General features: G+C 35.7%; 1 protein-coding gene across 1 annotated transcript in view; it reads right to left on the reverse strand.

Annotated features, from left to right (window-relative positions):
- Positions 1-23491, reverse strand: part of CDH7 (cadherin 7) — an 82689-nt gene that overhangs the window by 35999 nt on the left and 23199 nt on the right. Inside the window, exon 3 of the mRNA XM_015620182.2 lies at positions 6921-7215. Coding sequence (XP_015475668.1) covers positions 6921-7215 — 295 coding nt within the window. The remainder of the gene's footprint in view (positions 1-6920; positions 7216-23491) is intronic.

Here is a 23491-nt window from a genome sequence, read left to right on the forward strand (position 1 = left end):
GAAAACCTGGTGAAAGCTCTCTAAATTTCTTTAAAAAGCAGTAATTCCCTTCAATAATCTGCAATACTGATTTCCTTCAATCCTTCCTATCTGCAATATCAATTGTGGTAATCTATTGCGTAAAGATTCCTTGAGCAAGAACTATCTCTATATTGACAGGAATAAGGAAGCAAAATTTCTAACTGGCTGATAAAAAGGTTGTATTTTGTAAGGACCTTATTCTGTTTCCAGCTCCTATTCATTATGTTCTCCATGTCAGTTCCCATTTGTTTTGTTCTATGCGACAGCTTCCATGGTGTATGCTGAGAGCAGAATAAAATAACACCCGGGAGCCAGGGCCTTGGCCATGGTCACCACCGTTGATAGACAGAAAAGATTATTTTTCTCACTGGCAGATTGTCTGGAACATTCAGACCTTCCATTGAACAGCACAGGGACCCATTTGGAGGTGAGATTGCAAATTAATATTGTAACAATTTGGCAGATGCCCAGTAAAGGTCTTCAAGAGAAGACCAGATTGCTTCAAAGACTTTATTTAGACACACAATTAGAGAAAAACACTTGTTAAACACAGTGTTCATTTTCTGAAAGGATACATTTTTGACATGTGAAAATGAGACCAGCCTTGAAAGTCCTGAAATCACTATTTAAGAACAAATTGTTATAGCAAGTGTCCAGGGTGAACTTCACATAAATTGTATTCTGGTCAGTTTAACTTGGAATTTTCAGAAAATGGGATAAAGTTTTGAAATTCTTTTTATCTTATATAGTATGTCTCCCATCCATTTTCCTCATCTTTTCCATTCTCAGTTAAGTAGAACAACATGAATGGAGCCTGGGACTAGGCTGAAAGTTTGGAGACAGGATTAAGTGCAGTCCTCCATAAAATGGAACAAAGAATGGGTCCTGCTTGAAAGAATTCTGACCAGAAATGATCATTAATAAGATAAATTTATTCAGGTTATGGCCTAGTTAGCCCACCTTCCTGATCTCTGTTCCTGAAGTATCCATGACAAAGTAGTATGATTGCAGTTCTATTTAAACGCAATTTTTCTCTCCTGTGACCTGTCTAATATTTTTGGACAGGGAAAAGGTTCTTCCCAACCTGAAATTTCACATGCAACTATTAAGTAGATGGAAAGTTTAAAAAGAAAATTGGTAGTTAATCCATCAAGTCATTTATCAGTTATAGGAATTAAAATACATCCATTTTCTGTTCACCAGTAACTAAGAACTTTGATTCAGTATGTCAAACTGATTTTACAGATTACTCTATAATGTAATTTCATACAGGGACCTATTTTAAACCTGCCAAAGTCTATCCAGCTTTTGAGAACAAGGGTATCATAATGACTGTTTGACATCCTGTGCTCTTTGTGAAAGCCAAGCTTACCACATTTACAAAGTCACTAAGCCCTGCCAATGAAGCTTACAATGTCTGCAAATATTGGCAAAAGTGCTTATAAACCTCACGCACAGTTATTTCTTTGCCCCCTGCTCTAGCTGCTTTCAAAGGCTCCAGACCAATACAAGATCAAAGAAATTACAAGCTCTGCAATCTCAGCACAGACATTTCTGAAATGCTGCAAGTTTGGAAGTGCTTGTTTGCTGTAAAAATCTATTGATGCAGCAAACAAGCCCTCTACATTCTAGGAAATTAATAAAGTCATTATCTGAATCTAATTGTCTCTCTCCTAAAATACATCAATCCTTCAAAAAAGGGTGGTTCTTAAGTAGAAATTCTAACATCAAATCTTTCTGCGATAATTCCATTTAAATGTAACCAGTAACTAAAAAACAATGATACTTTTCCAGTCCCTCTGTGCTAATCAACTTCTTTTAAACATCAGTGGGGGAAAGATCTGAAACCCATCCTATTGTCATTATTTCTTTACTAATTGTACACACAAATAAAAAAGAGCTTCTGAAGCCCAATGCTGAGAGGGAGATTTCTGCACAACATTTCTTTCAAGAATATGCAAGATAACAGAAGGTATTCTAACTATGTGAAAAGTCCTATGTGTAGGAAATCTGTTCCAAGGAAACAAAATGCACAGAAAGATCTGTATTTGAGCATTTCAAGAGATTTTTCCAGAAGAAGCAGATTGCTCTTGAAGAACAGGAATTCCTTCAGAGTATGATAATTGCTATGCACTGCTGTCCTAATCCTTCTGCAATGGATTGATGTCAAATTAAAATACTTACTTCCCCTTTAAAAAACCCAAACCATAAAGTGGTGGGGATACTTAGGGAGAGTAAATAACCCTAAAACTGTGAGGAAAAATGGGTAGCTGCATCATAGTTCCAAGTCCATCATTGTACAAGAGCTTGTGTTCCTGCACTGGAATTGTCTTCCTTGTATCCCTGAGCAGTTTGCCTTACCCTCTAGCAGTCACAGTCAGCTGTCATCCAAGATTATGCATCCAAGATTAGGATTTACAGGTAACAGAGTCAGTGAGCAAATGGTAACACACCTTTACTCCACCCAACAAAATGAGCATGCCAATAAATGTTGTTTAGTCACCACTATTCAGAGCCCTGGAGTGCAAGTGGAAGTGGAAGTGTACCTTGACCCTACCCCAAACTTTCATTAGTGCATTTCAAACTGCAGCTTCGCAACTATAACTTAAATTATTACTTACGGTTTGTGTATTTTTGTATGGGTGGCTAAAAAAATTAATATGCATTATTTATTTTTAAAATAGCTTTCTCTTTTAAATATGGTTTCCTCTAAAATTATTTTTTTCTACAGTTATGCCTTTTTAACAAAGCTTGATATCTGGATATCAGTTAATTTAAAAGAATTCTACATGTAGCAACTTCATAAATTTTTTCAACAATTGTATCAAGTACTGAGAGAAAAATATGTGCTACTTATCAAAGTGTTCCATGTAATTCTTTTTTTGATAGTAGCTAGTAAGAGACTTAATTCTGTGCAACTGGCACAGATTTCTTGTTTTATTTTCCAGAATTTTTAAGATAATTTGTAACATAATATTTAATAGAGATTGGTAGAGATTACTAAATTACAGTAATCTTAGAACTTGACCTATTTATACTGATATAAGGGTAAAAGGACAGGTGGATATTTGCAGAGAGGACCTTGAATTTAGAATGTTATTTGCACTTAAATATAGCCAAGTCAAGGCTCAACAATGTTCCTGACACTGCAGAGATTAACCTTTTCTGTGATAGGAGGAGAAAAAGCTAAACTGGTTGCTGAAATTTGAGTTGGAGATCCTTTGAAGGGATCCATTTTGAATCGCTAAGTGTATTATTTTAGAAACATCTACAGAGCATTTTAGAAATATTGCTAGTAGCTTGCAGTATATTTTATGCAAATTTTGAAATAATGTTTTATGAGAAATGATTCTGTGCCTTCTGTTATAATTGGTGAGATCATTCAAAGGAAAACTGGTTTCTAAAACTAGATTAACAAATGGCTAATTTTTAAACTGCACAAACTCTTATCAATTGAATTTTAGCTAATTAACAAATTGAAAATGAAGTTTTAAGGCAGTCAGTTATGAAAAGTATTAATTTATATCAATTAATGATGTGTACTATGTGTAACACACAAAACAATTACATGATGGCATCACATTTCTACCTGGTATCAGCTGCTACTAAAAACATTAAACATCTTTACTATCAAATTATCCAGAAGTCCTGCATAATCCTTGCATACAGCAATCCAGACTGGCTCTGCTCTGTGCCCTCAGGTATTTCTATGCTTTTACCACTAGGTCTCACCCACAGCTGATGTGGCAGTTCCTCCACAAACTTTTCTCTCCAGTAGTATGAGAAGGGACAGTCAGAACCCTCTTCACCTCCTCCCTCCCCTCCCACTGCCTAGTTACATTGCCATCACCTGGGGAAAAACTCAAGAATGGTTCCAGCTAAGCAGCAAGGTCAAACAAAGGGAAGCAGAGGTGGCTTGTGCTTGGAGAGGGACACTTCATGCATGCTCTCAAAGCCCACTACACCCTGTATCAAAGATTTAAGCCTGATACAGTGCTTTTGCTTTTTTTCTTTGTTATATAATTCCGATATTTCTATACATCTCAGTCAGGGTAATGAACATGGCAAGAGAGATATTTGTGTTTTCTTGGTAACAAGAAAAGTTGTTGATATGGCTGGAGAGCAGAGAAGATTAAATAAACCAAAACTATGTTGGGCACTGGAATTCTCATCCCTACTTCCTTTGGCTATAAGTCAAACAGACCAGTAATCTTTTGTTTGAAACATAATGCTGCTCAGTTTTTTAAGTACCAGGACACACTTTAAAAATATATAACAAAAACAAATCCTTATGATTTTCGGATAAGCCATATCTTTGGGGGGTTTGCCATGAATAGATTTACAGCCCATCAAGATATTTACTCTATCAGGATAATCAATATAATTGGGTCTGACCCAAATATAATTTGAACCTGACCTGAAGTCATTTCAAATAAAAGAAGAGATTGACTTCAATTAGCCTTAGATAACGTCCAAAAATATTTGTCAAATAAAATACAGAACCATTATACTTGCATAACCAGCCTGTAGGTTAAAGGTTATAGTTTTCCTAGCTTTACAGTTAATTTGGATTTATAATCTTATGATCTCTTTCATTTCCTTTAATATCCAATTAAAAATCCCTGTCATGGGTATAATTTTAAACAAAATAGGAGAGAGATACTTTCTGTCTCCTTAATATTTCATGGATGCTCTAGGTGATTAATTAAAAATTATGTTTTATGAATAAAGTATGAATTGCTGTAGCTATGTAAGACAAAATGCGACAAAGTGTGACAAAGTGTGGCAAAGAATTACATAGTAATCCTTAACTCTGTAACAATGGAACTCTGTAACAATTTGGTAGGTGTGTGATACTAACCATGAAGATGTTTAAAAGGTGAAGTTTCAGGAAGTTCATGAATTTGAAACCACCCTTAGTTGACACAAATCTCAGCAAGTGCACAAATCTCAGTTAATAATTTTGTATAATACTTCACCTAAATTGAAAATACATTTAGTGTTGTGTGGACCATTTGGGAGAGAATTTCTTTTACTCCTTTATCATGTAAAGATTCAAGAAAATATGCAAAGCAATTCATTTTGAAAAATAGTTTGTATATTCTCCTCTGCACACAGTGCACTCCCCCTAGATTGATTTCCAATATATTTGTGGACCAAATGGAGCATAGGTAGGAGTAGTGGTATGGATTTGTATGTGCAGGTGAACCTCATATATCTGTAGTAGTTGTCTGTACATCAATATGTCAGTGCAACAAAAGACAGAGGTGATAAATGCAAGAGTGAAATACGGAGATAATTTCTTTTCAGGCTATAAGACAAAAGTGAAAAAGAATCTAATAGCTGTTGCATGCTACATCTTACTTAAATAATCTTATTCTAAAATAAAAGGGCAACTTAAGAAAAAACATATGTATTTTAAAACAACATATTTTTGAAGTGGATTATTTAGGTTTCATGGTCTTAGATTATCTGTTCTCTAGATTTTTTCAAGGTTCAGAAGTAAAGTTTCCAGCAATATACCACAACTTAATCTCCTCCCTGTTACTCTGAAAAAGGTTTGGTGTCTGTCTTTCTTCCAAGGCTAATCTTGTTTCTTCAACCATCCACACAGTGCTCAAGTGACAATGAGCAAATGCCAAGTATCAATGAGAAATAATGCCTATGCTTACTGCTTAGTAAAATAAATGTATGGAAAACCCATTAGCAATGTTTTACTTATATTGACTCTTAAACTGAGTTTCAAATATATAAGCAACATTTGCTGCTGATTGCTGCAGGCATTTAGGTAGGGAAGATTCTTTTTCTCTCTCTAGTTCTAATTTAGATGCATTGTTTAACAGTCAAAAACAGAAGAGATCATACTGAAGAAATTATAACAAATTTTATAGTAGCCTTACTGGAAGAGTACCACATTTTAATATAGTTTAAAATCAGTCAAGCAAAGAAAATCTTTATTTCAATCACCACAGAACTCTCTCAAGCTGAAGTGAACATGTATATATTTGTAGTAAAGTAAGTTGGTTTTTTTTGTTTTGTTTGGAGTTTTTTGTGTTTGATATTTTTGTGTGTGTTAGTGTTTTTGTTGTTTTTTTCTTGGTTTAGTTTTTGTTTTTGTGCTTGCATTTATAATTTCACCTAAAAGTAACATTTACCAAAACATCTCTGGGCCAAGCTTTAATCTGGTCTAAAAGAGCTTTCAAAGGAACAGTGGCACTTGGCAATGGATGAGCATTTGGTCACTTTAGAATGACAAGATAATGGATTTAATTTTGAAATCCTTCCCTAATTCAAACTCAGGAAAAATCAGCATTTCTTAGTTTCCAAAAAAGGGTCTGAAGTGTCTAAAACCCATTCTTCTCTGATCTCAGTAGAACTTTGAACTATTTCAGTTTGTACCCCAGTTCCTGCTGCTTGCCTCTATTCTCCAGAAAATGGGATTTCAGTGTATGGAAAAATATCCAATAAACTATTACTAAAATGTGCAAGACTTACAAAAAACTATGCTATTCATTAGCAGGAATTTGAAGAGTTTGTTATAAACAAACCTTATCTGAATGAAATCATAAATTATAACCTCTGAGTACCATAACATAGGTGTGAAACTTATTACTCTTAATGGGAATTATAAAACAAAGCCTCTGGGCCCTGGAATAAGAAATGCACCATAAAATGGTTATCTGAATCCTTGCATAGCTATTTGAGTTTCACAACATTTTTGAAAGGGTAAATACTTAATCTAGCATGTTATTTCCAGTTAAATCCTGAAATATCTAACTGTTGCAGGTGCCTCATAGATAATTAAGTAGCTTAGTGTGAAACAGTAAAAAATAATGAAACTTTTAAAAAGGCAATAGGAACAAATTTCCCACAACACCAACAGTGTATTTTGCACTTACCCACAGGAGACATCTCAGGAACTCCAGCAGTGTAGGGACCATCCAGAAATTTTGGCTCATTGTCATTGATGTCCTGAATCTTAATGACGAACTCAGACTCTGGCTCCACGGGTTTGTTAGTCAGCCTATCTAGTGCTTGTGCTCGGAGCGTGTAGTAGGCCTGCTCTTCTCGATCCAGCCTCTTTGTAGCATGAATATCCCCCGTGTTCTCATCAATAATGAAAATGGAACTTGCCCCTTCGCCTGACAAGATGTATTTGATGGAACCATCTCCTTTATCAACATCAGAGTGAAGCTGGTGAAAAATTGATGAGAGATGAGATTAACTTACAAGAGAGTCAGTGGCATGGAGATATGTAAAAATAATTCCTATGTTGAGCAGCAGTACATGAAATTTTATTGTTCCTGGAAATATAAGCTGAATGCTTATCAGACACACAGCATGTGAGGGACCATTGGAATCTGTAAATTTGCCCCTTTAATCAAGAAAAATTCATTCTTTCCGGCAAACAATCTCACTCTTCTCATGCCAGATTTTTACACATGCAAAATGCATACATATGATCATAACCTTGACTTTATTCCTACCTGAATTTAACCACATTGCTCACTTCAGTTTATAATCCTACTGAAGAGATCAAACAAATGTCAGTATAAACTTAATGTCAGTGTGTGTTTGCTCTTGTGTGTATTTACATATTTCCTCAGTATTTACTGTGGAGAGCAGTAAAACATGTCAAATGTTCCTCATGAAGGAAAGCAGCAGGCAGGTACTGATCTCTTCTGTCTGATGGCCAGTGACAAAATTCAAGAGAACAGCATGAAGCTAAGTCAGGGAGGTTTAGGTTGGATAGCAGGAAAGTTTTTCAGCAAGAGGGTGTTTGGGCACTGGAGCAGGCTCTCCAGGGAAGTGGTCACAGCACCAGCCTGCCAGAGTTCAAGAGGCATTTGGACAACAGTCTCAGGCACATGGTGACTCTTGTGGTTTTCTGTGCAGGGCCAGGGATTGGACTTGATTATCTTGATGGGTCCCTTCCAGCTCAGCATATTCTATGATTGTATGAAATGAGGTAAACTGTACTGGTTGATAAATTGCCATTACTATCTGATGGGCCTGTAACTTCAATTCTTCTCTTCCATATCTTGCTTTCCATTATCTAATTACAGAGGAATGCAGACTCTGAGAAAGTGTCTTGGCACTTTTGGAAGCACACAGAATTAAAAACCAGGCGCAGTTTCCCTGGGAATACTTGTAGTAGGCACATAAGAAATATACTTCAGTAGATCAAAATGTCTCTTCCATTAGAAAGGCAAGGTAGATTTACAGAAAGAAAATTTTTTTCCTCATCACTCAAGGTATTTTAACTTACAGAGCAAGATTCCACAGGTTTTTTAGCTCTATTATGTCCACTGAGTTTCATCTTTCTGTTACAGAGCACAGACTCAAACACCCCTTACATCCTTCTCAACTGTGTATCAGGAATGTAATTGATCTGGATATCATATTATAGTAACACACACATATGATATATTTAATACTGTACAAGTGAAAAGGATATCAGTAAAACTTAAAGCACTTTCTTGCTTATTAAAAGTGGATGAAATTGTAAATAGCTGAAGACGATGTTAAATATGCTTTGAATTTTTAAATATGCATTTTTCTATCTTATATCTTCTTTGTACCTGTCCTAATTCCATGTTATCTTGAGTTTGGAGGTAAGTCTACTGTCATCACCATCATCATCACAGTTTCCATCACTAACATTTTTTCTCTATGTTAGGAGTATCACTGTGACAGTATTCACTTCCCAAATACATGCAGAAAATTGTTATCTTGGGCATGACTTAGCACAGCTGCATAATCTTTCCCTATTCCAGCAGGGAAGTATTCATGCTCAGTTTTGGATTTTTCAGCTGGATAAAAAGCTGCCTATTTCTTACACATTATTTCACTTACACTGTTTGGTTATCTCATACTTAGGCAATTAGAGTGCACTCCTCTCTTTTCAGACAGAAATGGAATCTGGAACCTTGGACTGGATTAGAAAAACAGAACTAGGATATCTAAATCAGATTAGCTACATTATTTTGAAATATGTTTTATCCTTATTCTGCTGCTACTTAAACCCAGAGACACCAAAACACCTTTTTTTGGTGGAGCTCCCCAAACATTTAAAGCCCTACTTCTCTGCACACTCAGGAATAAACAATGCTGACACTGTGAGCAGGCCAAGGTAAAATGTATCTCACATTCAGGCTCTTTCTGGATCCACAAGGCTGGTATTCCTCAGTCCCAATGGCTGGGGTTCATTGAACAAGCCATACCTCTGTCCAACACACACATCTGACAGCTGGGGCTTTCAATGTTTTTTCAAACTTGACTGGAAGAAGCATCCATCTTCCCTACAGAGGAGCAGTGGCCTGTGCAAGAAAGAATCTAACTTGTCTTTCATTTTGACGGTTTTTTCCTTCCCCTTTTCTTTCTCTAATACCTACTTCAGGGTGCATAAGTCTCCTGTGTGCTACAGAGGAACTGTGTGGGTTTCACTACATAGCCGGAATCTTACAGTCTAGGCTGAAATGCTGAAAACCACATTACAAAAGAACTGAGGTTATGTGATACAAAGATGCCATGCCTTTGTCTTTCTTAAGTGATTCTGTTTCTAGCTGTTTTTTCTGTGATGGCTGAGACTCTCACATTCTCCATGTAAAGGCTGTTCCACCTTTTCTGGCATATTTTAGGATGGATGCTGGATGAGAGAAAAGCAGAAGACACCAGTATATCCAGCAGCTCATCAGGCAGAGCAGTTTTCTGAATGTTAGAGTTGTACAAGTAAATCTCTTCAAGCAGAGAAAGCTTCCATATCTCAGCTGCTGAGAGCAGCACAGCGCTGTCTCGTGGGGTTGGAGCTGTGCCCATCAGAACACTACAGTGGTCTCAAACTGCAGGGCTGCACAGCCTTCCTTTCACCTTGTATCTGCATCCAGCCCTATCCCAAATAACTAACCAGCACTGCTTTGAAAAAACAAAAAGAGACCTTCAGGGGAGAAGCCAGTAAATCCTTGAAGATGCACTGAGCAAGGCTTTCACATCCCAGGGAAAGAAGAAATTGTGTAGCTTCAGCATTTCCCATTTGCTCACTCAGTAGCTTGCTGATTAACAACACATTGTTCTTTAAGGAGTTCCACTTTGAGGTCCATAAATCTCCACATGGATTGCACTACAGTGGTTGGTGACCTGGAGTGAAATGCTGAACAGAAACCACTTTTTGGAACGATGCCCTGGTAAGAAAACTGCTACTGCATGGATTAGTAAAGTGATTAGTGAGGACCTTTGTTATTCCAAGGTTAAGGCTCCGGAACTGCAAACTTCTTTGTATCTTTCATTAAAACTTTGTTCTACTAAGAATTTTAAAACAGTGCTGGCCCATGCTCAAATTAGTAATGTACCATTCTCTACCTACTTAACCCCAGGAAGGTGATACAGCCCAAGATTTAGTTTATCTTTGGCACTATAGAACAATCAATTCAGTGTAAAGCACTCTAAAGATCTTTTTTCAACACTTTTATATGCATTTTAGAGGAGATCTAAGATAACTTAAAAGTACAATACAAGAGAACAATTCAAAAAAGAAAAAAAAGTACTTTGCTGAAAAGATTGAGAATTTTCATGCCGTTTTCATGTCACCTATATTCCAGTTTCACATGATATAATTCTTCCATACAGTGATCTTGAAAGTTATTAATGCAGAGGCATCAATGCTTTGCAACTATAAGCAAAATTTTTGAATGTCCTGTATTATATTCATAGCTCTGTTACTACCAAACATGACTACAAAATACCTGTGGTTCCAGCTATTTGATTTAACATCATAAGAAGTGAGGAGTACATTTTTCCATAAAATGTTTGCTTTAGAAAACACTTTATACATTTTTCATTATTGTCGTTGTTTGTTTTTTTGTTGTTTTGGGGTATTGTTTGCCTCTTTTTTAATAGAATACACTAAGTAATAAGACCTGGGATTTTTATTTGTTATAATTATTATTAATTTGGCAACAATTATATACAATCATATTAGACCTCAGGACAGTTGTACTTTACAGGAAGGTTCCAGAAAGCTTCTATGGCCATGCCATCTGCTAGCTTGTCTTTCACTCTTCCCACTTTCTACAGGGCCATTCTTTTAGGAGACAGAACGGCAGCTGTAGTTCAATCTGTAGCTGCACATGGGGACTATGACTTTCAAAGTAGAGAGGCTCAAGACAAAGTCACTTTCAAATTCTTATTTCAAAAGACATGGAGGACTCACTGGGTAAATCTCATCTGGTTTCATTCTGGGTCATTCCAAACAATTCTTCTTTCAGAATTAGTTTGCATAGATATTGTAAATAAAACTCCGTGCTTTCAGACAGTTGTATGCTTCCAATTAATTTCATCCATTGCCACCTCCACACAATATCCATTATGGTGACTCTCCAGCTTGCCTTGGCTATCAACTAGGCTTTCTTTCAGTATGAGATTCATGATCCAACTCCTATATGCTGATCCTACAGCTTTCTTGTTACATACTGCATACATTTAACATGAAGATTCTAAGAGTTCTGGATTTGCATGTACAAGAGTACATGAGAACAGGAAAGGGAAGCAAAAATCCTCTAGAGATATGATGCATTTTTTACCACGAGGATAACTTTTGATGCAGTAGGAAAGTTAGCAGAGAGCAAACAGATCTAAGAAAAGCCATGTAAGTTTTGTTGAGGCAGAGGGACAAGGCACATAAAAAGTGGACTTTTTTTGTTCTTTAGAAAATAATTCATTGAATGCCTTCTGTTGACTTGAACTCAGGCTTAAAAAGCACTTAATTAGGCTCTCAGTTTTAGAAAATACTTGTTTGGATATGTGTGAGAGAAGGAAGCAGTCAGCTTCACTAAACAGCAAAGGTGTTATTACCCTAACTCTTTTAACAAACCAAATTTTTTCTCGAATTTTTTTGGCCCTACAGCAATATAGCTTAGTCTAGGGTCTTCCCTAACACATTTATGTCTACATGGACCTTTAGGATAGTGATTATTCTATGGAAACCTAAATTAAACATTTTTTTCAAAATTCCTAATACTCAGTAGTTTTTAGATATTGCCTATTTGTATGTTAAGAGCTGCACAACCGAAGATGATGTCATTTTGTATCACTTGCCAATAAAGTACTAATGCATTGTTTTCACTACAGAAGGAGACATTTTTCTCAGCAAGGAGAGATACTGCACTGCATTATTAAAAGCATTTAAAGTATTAAAAGCAGCTTATCTGGCCACTACTCATCTTTTGTATGCCTGAATGGAAGCTTTGCTCTTTTTCTGATTTTCAGTTCAGGCGCCTTTAAAGCAGGTGCAATGTTCATATGCCTCTCTTCTCAGATTTCTCTTCCCTAAAGATCAGTCTTTGCTCTTGTTTCTCTCCCTGCCAGCATGGTTAATGATTCATTGCAGAGTTTATAGATTATTGGTGAAGAAGGAAATCGAAGGGAGAACATGAGGAGCTGATGGTTTTTTTGACACTAGGAGAATGACAGAAGTAATGGAGAGAAAGAGATGCACAGGAGAAACATTAGATGCTTCAATACAATGTACCTTCATTGCACTCTAAGACCATAGGAAATGCTCCCTCTTTCACAGAATTAAAAAGTTTTCTCAGGGAGGAGTTGCCTTGTCTGCACCCCATCCTTTATCTCTATGAAAGTAACTAGAAAGAAGGGAGAGGAATGAAAACTGCCTCCTCCTCATGCCCAGTGCAGCATCCATAGTTATTGGTGATATGGAACTGCAGCTTTATTCCTGGCTCCTCACAAAATGCAAGGAGGCACTAAGAATCAAAAGAAAACATGAAAAAGAAAAAAAAAATAGCACCAAGCCAGAAGCAATCTTCTTGTCCATTTTATAACCACAATTTAGTATCACAAAACAACTGAGAACAGATTTTGGGAAGAAACTTTTTTCTCATGCCACCTTCCCCTCCTTTCTGGGAAGTATTAAAAAGGGTATATAAAGATTAAACATGTAATTTCTAAAATTAAAGAATGCTAGTCATTTAAAATAAAAACATAATTTTGCCATTTATATTAAATTTTGGTCATCACAACAGACAGGTTCTTAAGACTGCTGTTATTGGATTTTCTTGGAGTCGATATTTACTATGGTTGCACATACAAAGCTTTCAAATCTCCTTTCCCCTTATCATTGTTAGTATGTGTTTTGTGATGATTCATAAAATACTAGATATTTATAGGGTTGGTTTTTAGCTTTGTTGATTTTTTGTTTTTGTTTTTTTTTTGTAACACTGTATTTCTCAACTATCAGGATAATTAATGGTGCAGTGTTGGTGCTTTGGAACAATTTCAATGGAAATAATAACCAATATTTAAAATTCAACTTAGATAATGGAGTTAACATTTCAGTAAAATCTAATGTGCACACACACCACGTTTCTGCAGTGTCTAAGGGCTTCACAAACACATTAGTTACTAATAGGATCATTGTTTTCAGAGGGAGCCATGAAACTATCATTCTTGTAAACTGAAACCATATTTCAGTATCAACAGGCTAAGACATCTTTTTAAATTTATCTTTCAGTCTGATTACAGAAGTCATGTGGGAAAGAAAAAGATTCTTCAACATTTTATTGATGTCAGCAAAGGCCTGTGATTCGTATAATTGACTTTATACCCAGGCACCAGTGAAAGTATTATTCAGTAGATAATGATTTTCTTATAAAAGTCTATTCTCCAAGAAATGTTGAGAAAGTGATAAAGGAGCTCCTGGAGGGCTTTTGTTTGCTTTTGGTTTTATTAATTTATGTTAAACTATAGTATAGGCCTAGGCACAGAAAGAAATATGCTGGTCTACATTTTCTGCTTTCAGCATAACAGATAATACTGAGGACAAGAGATCAAGTCAATATAAATGGCTATACCCAAAACTCCAACACTTTCAATTAGAGTCTGAACAGAAGGAATATGCTTGTAATGCTGCCAGAGTTTCCTTGTCTCAGCAATGTTGTCAGCATAGTAAGGAACCAGCACAGACAACTGTGTCACTGTGGCACAATTTGCCATGTTGACGTACTGGCAATTTCATGCACTGTTTTGTTGCCTTCAGACTTGCTCTTTGTCAGTCAAGTGCAGAGACAGTCACGAGGGAATACAACAAGGTCTCATGCTGCAGACCGCAGTATAACCACATTCTATTTATCTAACACAAGCAGTTGGTGACAGGGTTGCTAAAAATCTGGTGAGCCCAGACAAGACCTCTTCTGACTTCATTTGAAATATCCAAAACAGTATCTGGACTGTTCAGAGCTGACCGAAGACCTAAGAACTTCTGAGACAATTGAGGTCCAGGACATTTCAGAGATCTCATCACATTCAGCACTGACCCTACAGGCTGCCTGAACTCAGACTGCCTCTGAATCATATTTTGTTTTGACACAGGTAATACTAGAGGCCTATGAATGACCACAAGGCAGACATATATCTGCCCAGGATCACCACAAATGCAATGAGGTCATCAGAAGTTACCTATTAAATTAACACATTTCACATTCAAGGTAAAACCAAGGCACATCCCTTCGGGAGTATCAGTTTTCATCCCACAGATTGTCCTTAATAGTCCTCCTGCCATCAAAATGTATGACATTTGGTGTAATTTGAACACCCAAGACCTTAATATTCAACAGTATATGAAACCAGTGAGAATAAAGCTTCATCTACAATCAAGGTATTCAGACATTATTAAGAAAGCATAGGATGAGCTAAAACAAATATAAATGTTTAACAGGGAAGAAAGGCAAATGTAAATAAATAAATAAATAGAAAAATAAATAAATGGTAAAAATATTCACAACCAAAAGCCAAAATGAATGAGAATGTGGATATATCAGAAGTGTAAGAGTAGTACTTCAGAGTAATGTTGTATAACTGTATCAGTGTCTTCTTTTCATATCCTGCTTAATGCAACAGCAATTTTAAAAGATGATTCCCTGAATCTGGTTTAGTGTCATTTTACTGAGGGTGTATAACACTACTACTCCAAGTGTACAAAAAAAAAAAAAAAAAAAAAGAAAAAAGGTTTATATAACCTGAAAGTAAAAAAAAATCAGAAAGACTAGTCAAGTCCATTGCTTCAGCAAGGGGATGCTGCTGCGACCCCTGCCAGTGGGTCCTGGGCCACCAGCCTGCCTCAATGCCAAANATTTTAAAAGATGATTCCCTGAATCTGGTTTAGTGTCATTTTACTGAGGGTGTATAACACTACTACTCCAAGTGTACAAAAAAAAAAAAAAAAGAAAGAAAAAAGGTTTATCTGGAAGTGAAAAAAAAAAAAAAAAAAGGGGCTGAAATTTAAATTGCCACTGATTTTAAAATCCTGAAACCAGAAGAGAAAACAAAATAAACATGTATAATGGGGAGAGTAGCATAACTGTCAGCTGACTTTGAATGAACAAGGTATTTTTCTCTAAAAAACTCTGAAACAATCCTTATTTTGCCTGTTAATGCAGTTTTTGAACTCCCTCTTTTCTGCATTTTTATGTCCCTAAGAAATTAAAATAGCAAGAACTTGTATTAATTTAATACAATAAGCAGTTCAGTTTTACTATTCCCTCCTTCCTCTGTATTTTTTCCAAAATAAAATGTTCAGAAATATTGCTGGAAGAGTTTAGTTAAAGCCCTTATACAGCCTTTATACTTTTAAGTGGTGAATCAGTGCTTCAGGAGGATAATAATCTTATCACCTCAGCCACATGAAATGAAGTTTATATTTAATTTTTCCACCCTTTCGAAAACAGGGGTTAAAGAGGTAAGGGAACTGTGAAACTTCTTTATTTCCTTGATGGCTATTGTTCAAACAAAATTCAAATTAGAAGTACTAAAATTCTAAAACTTTCACTACATAATATTCCACTTAGCATCTAAGTAAGCCCTCAAGGCTTCTAGGTTGAAGACAAAGTTCAGATGAAAAGCTCCCCTAGGAATAACTGATACTGTCATCTAAAGGCTAGCGAGTTGAATAATTAATAGGAAATACTGAAAACTTGACGTGATAAGAGCATCCATGTAACATTTCTATGGTATCTTTTTCTCTTAATAATACTCAGTTGTGTCTGTCGTGTTCCCTGTCCTCATGTATACTCATACAATGTAAGTCTTTATGTATAGAGAGATTTTGTATCTATTCATACATTTAAGTGCATGTATGTACATGTACACATGAGCATACACACACATATGCACATACCCTTTCCTTTTCTGTCCTCTTCTTTTCCAATCTCTGCAGCTGCTGTAGTCACAAATCTGTGCCTTCTCCACTCTGCAGTTTTAATAAGAACACAAAATGCCCTGTGGCGACAGGGAATTGTGCAGCCAGCCCATTAAGTTTACTGCATTTACAGGAGGAACTCAGAAGCAGCTGTTGCTGTGGATGGAGCTGAGTGGGCATATGTAGCTGGCTGAGTATTCTTGAGGAGATTTAATGGGCTATCATCATGACATGTCACTCCCCAAAATGACTACTTGTCATTCACACTCTTAAAAAGACAGTTTGGCAGCTTTGGGAGGTAAAAACCATCTGCATACTGTGCATCATCATGTACTAATTGCATAATATTTATTGGGGGTGGGGGGCCAGCAATACTGTATTGTAGCACCACCAAGAGCCTTTAGATAACATAACATGTTCATAACAAGAACTGGAAAAACAGAGACCTGCTTTCCCCTCATGCACAGGCTTCAAACTTTCAGAAATCAGCTTCCTAGAATGGAAACAGACCACACTGTTTGCAGAAAACATGCACATTGGAATCCTTATAGAGCTTTTCAATATTCAGCTTTGCGTGGGTTTTTTGGTTTGGTTGTTGGGTTTTTTTTGGTGGTTGTGGTGGTGTTTGTTTTCTTCCCCACTCTACTCAGTCTATCAGTATTTATTCCTTGGAGTACTCATTCTGAATATCTCAGTAACAAAACAGCATAATTGACAAACCAACACATAGAATGGATTTGCCATCTGACTTACTTTTTATACAAAAACAGCTGTTTTTTACTCAAACAGATTTAATTTTTGATTAACGAAATCAGTGACTCAAACCTCATTTATACAAATGCTTAAAACAATTAAATCATGTGAAAATACCACTGCAGTGAAACTATTCAAAGATTCCTGAATATTTATTCTTACTAGCTCTATTTTGGGTCTTACTTTTCCAAGAAAGGGCCTAAGTTCCCTTCCATACATGCCAACAGCATTTCCACATGATCCATATCTATTCATAATGCACCATACAACTTCCTGTTATGTACTAAACCGATGTATTTGCTGGTCCAGCAATTTGATTTATTTTGTTGCCAAGAATCACTGAAGCTGTAAGATAAAATTCTCTTAAAGTCACTACACTCTATTTCAGCAGTATAATAAACTTGTTTTAAGGATGCTTCCTCCTTGAATTCCCCACATATGGCTTCTACTAAAGTGTTAAGGCTTAAAAAATGTAGCATGGCAAGCAAATAGCAAAGTTCCCATCATACTTCATCAAAAAATATCTCTGGACTAACAGATGTCCACCAGCTTCAAAAGGTTTTGTATGCATAGCAGGTTGCAGAAACAGAATCTTCAAGAAACTTCACTCATCCTCCTTCTCAAATTGCTTCCTCACTATACACGAAATAATCTCTGTTTGCACAGTATTAACACACCTACAGTGAAGGACTATTTCCTGAGCATGTATTTTTCTTGAATGAAACACATACATAGGTGCACAAATATAAATATATCTATAGCAATATGAAAATTTTCTCTTTTTGTACCACTGTACATATTTCTATTAATTATTATTTCAGTACAGCTTATTTTTAGTTAAATACTTAGTTATTATTACCAGACAATGCACGAATGCATTAGCCCTTACATCACAGAAAGAAGGGAAAGAAGGTAAATGAAACAAGAAAGGCAGTAACAGAATTTATGTACCTTCAGAAATGAAAAATTAATGCTTTTACTTTTTTATCTGTCCTTGAAAACGGAAATAAGAAATTAGAATACAAATATGGTAATTGGAAAGTTGTTTCTCCCATAATGCTTTTTCTACTCAGCCATAATAATTTGGGCCTAGGATTTCAACCATGGAAAATGAGAGCACATTAGAGGATCTATTTTTTCATCTCTAACTCTATAATCTATAGAATTATCTGTAACAGCACTGCACAGGAAAAATAATCATACACACTTCTTGTTTGACTACCATATCAATAATACCAAATTTACAAACAAAAATTCATTTGGTATTAAAGTATTTTCTGAGATAAGATATGTACTTTTACTGAATGTATTTATTTTAGATTTGAAATTATACCTCCCATATTGTCTCTTCTTTGTCAAACTACTGATCTATAGTTTAGAGTGATTATCCTCTTTCTGCTTCAACTATCCAAAATAGCTTGCAGCACTGCTTGGTTGATAATGATTTTTCTCATAGGAACCTGCTTCCAAAGAACATTAGTACCAAGGAATAGACACCCAGAGGGTGCAAAGCTTTTTTCATTTGTTTTCACTTTGGTTTTATGTTGCATCAATTCCTCACATTTAATTTGCTTCTGAAAGTTTAATGCTACTAAGGATTGACTCATAATCTTACCTTTTGTGTTAGTGGGAAGTGCTGACACCCTGACAGACTGGAAGAGAGTGGTAAAATACCTAACTGTAAAGCAGTGTAAGTAACTAGGGCTGTGTGTCTGGAGAAGCTTATAAAGTACTGGACTACAGAAGAGAGTATGATAATGTTTTTTTAATGATTAAAGACTTGCAATACAGAAAAAATGTAGTTGACTGGGTCCACATACTCACTAATCTTTAATTTCCTGAAAACAGTTATGGACTTGTTAATTAATATTTACAAAACTGCCAGAACAAAACAGAATTTACATGTTAATCTAAATACTAACTTTAATTTTTAACAAAAATGATAACACAAATGTCAGGATAATGGTGTTACTGTGTTTTTCTTCTTAAAAATTAAGTTCATATTGTCTTTATAACATTCTATAAGTTTGAAAAAATGCAATACTTGATGTTGACTTTCATGAAAAAGATATAGTCAACTTTAAATTGACAATTCTCCATAGAAACAAACTGGTTATATGTTATAAAGTATTTCACACCACCCAAGTATTTCCCAAAGCATGTTCAAAAATCTAATGCCAAAGGTCTTCTCCCTAAGATAAATGGTCTACTACTCCTAGACCTGAAGTGCAAACTTAAGAATTTGACACAATGCCCACACTGGACATAATCAGTACCTTGGAAGTCATGTGGTGGAGAACGTCACAAGTCCCAGGGCTGACAGTGGGTCAAGGAAATAAGTCAGTAAGAGAGAATTTGAGCACAAAATTTTAGTATAGCATTTAAAAATAAGTGAATTTCATATGAAAAGGGTAGGAATGAATATCTATAGTAAAGAATTATAGTTTCATTGCTAGTATGACAATGTAGATGAAAAACCAATGCATGGCCATTTAAAGTGGAGTATTAGATACCTTCATATAGACACCTATTTGTATCTTAAAATGAGTTCAGGTAAAAAAGAGTAAAAGAATCCCTTGGATTTGCTAGTATGTTTACATTTCATTTAAAATCTCTTTTAGGGTCTGTCTTGATCAAACACCCTAATATTTCTGTAAATGCTTTCCATTAACTACCGACCCATTTCTAACTCTGCTGTAAAGTTACAAATAAAGGTAAAACACTGAATGACAAATAACATGCTCTTTTTTTCAGTAGACTATAGGACAGTTTTTATTTTCTTTGTCCTACTATTATTTATTTCAATGAAGGTAGCTTATCATAATGATTTTTTACCCAAAATTATTTCTCAAGTCCATCCATCCACCCATATATATATTGGCTAGTTAAATCACAGCCCATTTTTCAAAATTCACTTCAAAACCCAGGGAAATTTAACCTGGTGCTCCATCAAATTAAACCTGTTTTAGAATTTTCTAAGTTAGGAAATCATCCTTATCCATGTGCATTGTGTCAGTACTTCTTAACAGTCATGAAAGCTGCTACTAAGCATATGCCTAAGTACCTTTCTGAAATAGCACCTTAACCCCTGTTCAAAGAGGAAGGTTGCTTTAATGAACATGTGTGTCACATATGCCTAATTATAAGAAGCAGCGTTCAAAGATTAAGAGACTTCATTACATAAATTCACACTGTAGCTGTTCAGTATTCAGAACAAGCTGAAGCAGGGTATGCACAGTAAATATGGACACTTGAAAGTCTGCTTGAAACCGTTCACATCATTTAAAGTGATCCTTTGTGAATAGATACTTTAAGAAGTTTGATTTCTCCCTAGCTTTTTTTTTTTTTTTTTTTGTTAAGCCTTCAAACTTGCAGGTCTGCAAGGGTTTTCTGACATAACCAGGCTGACCTCAAGATAGTAATTCATATCTCGATAGGCATTTAAACTCCATAGGATTAAGGTCTGGGAAATAAATGCTTTTAGTGCCCATGTTTTCTGCTTGTTTTTCAGAAAATATCTGGGGGGAAGGATAATGCCTATTTCAAACACATAAAAAACTGTCTTAACATGAACAATACTAGGTTAATTGTAAATCCTCCCAGCTTAGAAGGATTTTAACAGTTCTATGTTATAGGCAGTGCTATCCTACTGCCTTTTCCTATGCTGGTGTTCATAACAAGCATTTAACAAAGAAAACCTCATCAAATTCCTCTGCAGTCATTATACCTTGTTTCCTTAAATCATATTTTGACATTGCAAATGTTGTGACTTATTTCTGAGGCTTCCATTATTTCACATATCTTGAGAATTATCAATTTCCATAGAGATCCCTCTGATTGTCTAAAACATCATATCTTTTGATACTATAAAGGACACTGAAAAGGGTACATAATTCAAATTCTTATGGGGTACCTGATGAAATTACAGCACTCTCACCTAATGATCATCTTCTTGTTGAATCCCTTCTGAGTGAGCTTTGGTTCAATGAAAAGAGTGCACACAGTGAGCTACTTAGGAGAATACTCCCTGCTTCTGAAACATTGTGGTGAACATGAAGGTACAGGTGCTACTAGAATTGTGCATTCTGTAAGCTGCAAACAAGATCAGACATCTGAGTTTACTCTCATCTACCTCAAATGTTGCAACTCAAATGACTACTATTTTCTCTCATACTTCTGTATACCATCAAACATCTCCTTAAGGGATCTTTTATTATAGTATCTGATTGTTTTATTATAGTATCTGATCCATTATATAACTAAATCTGAAAACAATGAATTACTCTTGGAGAGTAGAGTTTAAGTCACTATAATACTTGCCCCCAGCATCCAAGACTGATCTTTACTGAGTTTCACTTGACATGGCATGTAAACTTCACAACCAGATTGTCTGAGCACTCTCAAAGCTTAATTGATCCAATTTGCATGTCTCATCCTGGCAAAATTGTGCATCATTTCTATCCTCTTGGACTAAGTGATCAGAATCTAATCACTTTGTATACAAAGCAGATGGAAAGTTTCCAGCTCCTTTGCTGTCCTCATGCATGCATCCATATTAAAGCAAGTCTAATTCGACTAACAATCTGAATTTTCTGTATTTTTATAGGATTACTGTCTCATTGATAGACCTTCTGTCACCAATCATAATGTTCAGAACTTTATACTCAAGGCATTCCCACTTTTGCTTTGTACCTTCTGTGTGGTCCATTAAAATGATCATTTAATTTAAGGAGGTCCCCTTAGGGAAGTTTTATGCAGGTTGGGGTAAAACAGCACAGCTCAGTGCACCAAAAGAAAGGTACAATTTCTATTAATTGAGGATTCTGTAGTTTTAAGGGAAAAGAAATAATTAATTATATCCCTATTTGTTAGCCTCTGAGCCTTGTACACTAAAAGATAGTGCCAAACTTTTTTATCTGTTAAAAGAAAAATGCTGTTTTCAGTAAATATTTTTCAAATAGTAACTGCTCCTGCACATAAAAAAATCTCTTATTTATGTTATTTTGATGTACATTTTCCCTTCAAAATTGCGCAAGTTGTCATGTAAACACAATGGCATTTTAGTAAATAGTTATGTTGCCCACAAACAGATGAAAGTTACCTTGTGAAAATAACACAAATAAGAGCTCCTGCAAAGAAAAGTCACAAGCAGATTAGTCAAATTAATGAAGGATCTACACACTTCAAATCACTAACATCAAACTTTCTGAAGTGAACTGAAAGTTCTACTTTCTAATCTCACTAGTGATTCACTGATAGAATTTATATTCCCCACCTGTCTCTAGTTTGTGTACGCCTTCAAACGTCTCTGTGTTTCTTCAGCCACACTCTCCACATATTCCTGCCTCTTGAATCCTTTGTCCAATAGTACCCCTGCTCTTCCAGGAGTTTGTAGCTGGCTTATTTTTTTCCTACATACATCCTTTTCATCATCTCTTCCACTTTTCTTCTCTCCATTAATCTCTATTCGTATTTGCTCAATAAAGTTTATAAGAAGGCAAAGAGATTGTTCAGGAATTTTTAGAATTTGTTTTCAGTAAAGAATAGATGAGAAACTCTAAAGCATGTTAGATTGAAGTCATCAATCATTGGTGGTCAGTGCTCATGACAGTTCAAGATAAGGAATACCCTTCAGTTTGCTCTGCAGCTACTTTTAAAATTTGTGGAAGACTGGAAAGTAAAACCAGTGCCTATATAAGAGAGCAAAGGAACCAAAATGCACTATTAAATTCTGTAATAATTTTTGTTAAAGGTAAAGCATGCCAGTTCACTTATAAAACCATGATTTTGCATCCATATGTACACAAAAATAGTGGTACAAGTGGATAGTAGGTGTTCAGTAGAAAATATGGTGAATTCAATATAAAACAATGTAAAAAAAATTAATTAACCAACTACTCCAAATTAATACTTAAAAAATGCATTAGGACAGTAAACAGAGCTTCCATTAATATGCAGCATGATAAAAAGTAGTAGTATAAAACTGGCAATGCCTTTCTTTGTCTTGCACTTCAGACTCAGTGGACAGGTCATATGCAAGCTGTTCAAATTGCAGTCTTGGTTGAGTCTTTCCCCTAGCTACACAAGCAAGTCAAACCCCTGCTATCTTCAGATTCTGTTCTCATTTTAAAAATGTAGGGTCCCATAGCTTACAATGGGGTTTTGCAGGTGTAAGTCAGCGGAACATAACAAACAAGTCTGTGGATGACACTCAGTTTGCTGTCTCTCAGCCATGTTAGCTCAGCAGGACTAATGGCAATAATAAGTGGGAAAAAATTATCACTGGAATAGGCAGGTGTTACTCACACATAGAACTCATCTACTGAGTAACACAGCATAATTTTATGCAGTCACTTTTAAATGCAAATTTTCAGCTAGTCTGTAAACAATCAGACACATATTAAATGATCATATTGTTTGTATGAGTTTCCAAGCCAATGTGAAGACTCAGGACCCTGAGCAGCTGTTCCCATGTGAGAACCTACTGCTTCTGACACTCCACCCTGAAGG

Source organism: Parus major, chromosome 2 (genome assembly GCF_001522545.3).
Source record: "Parus major isolate Abel chromosome 2, Parus_major1.1, whole genome shotgun sequence".
NCBI classification, from domain to species: domain Eukaryota; kingdom Metazoa; phylum Chordata; class Aves; order Passeriformes; family Paridae; genus Parus; species Parus major.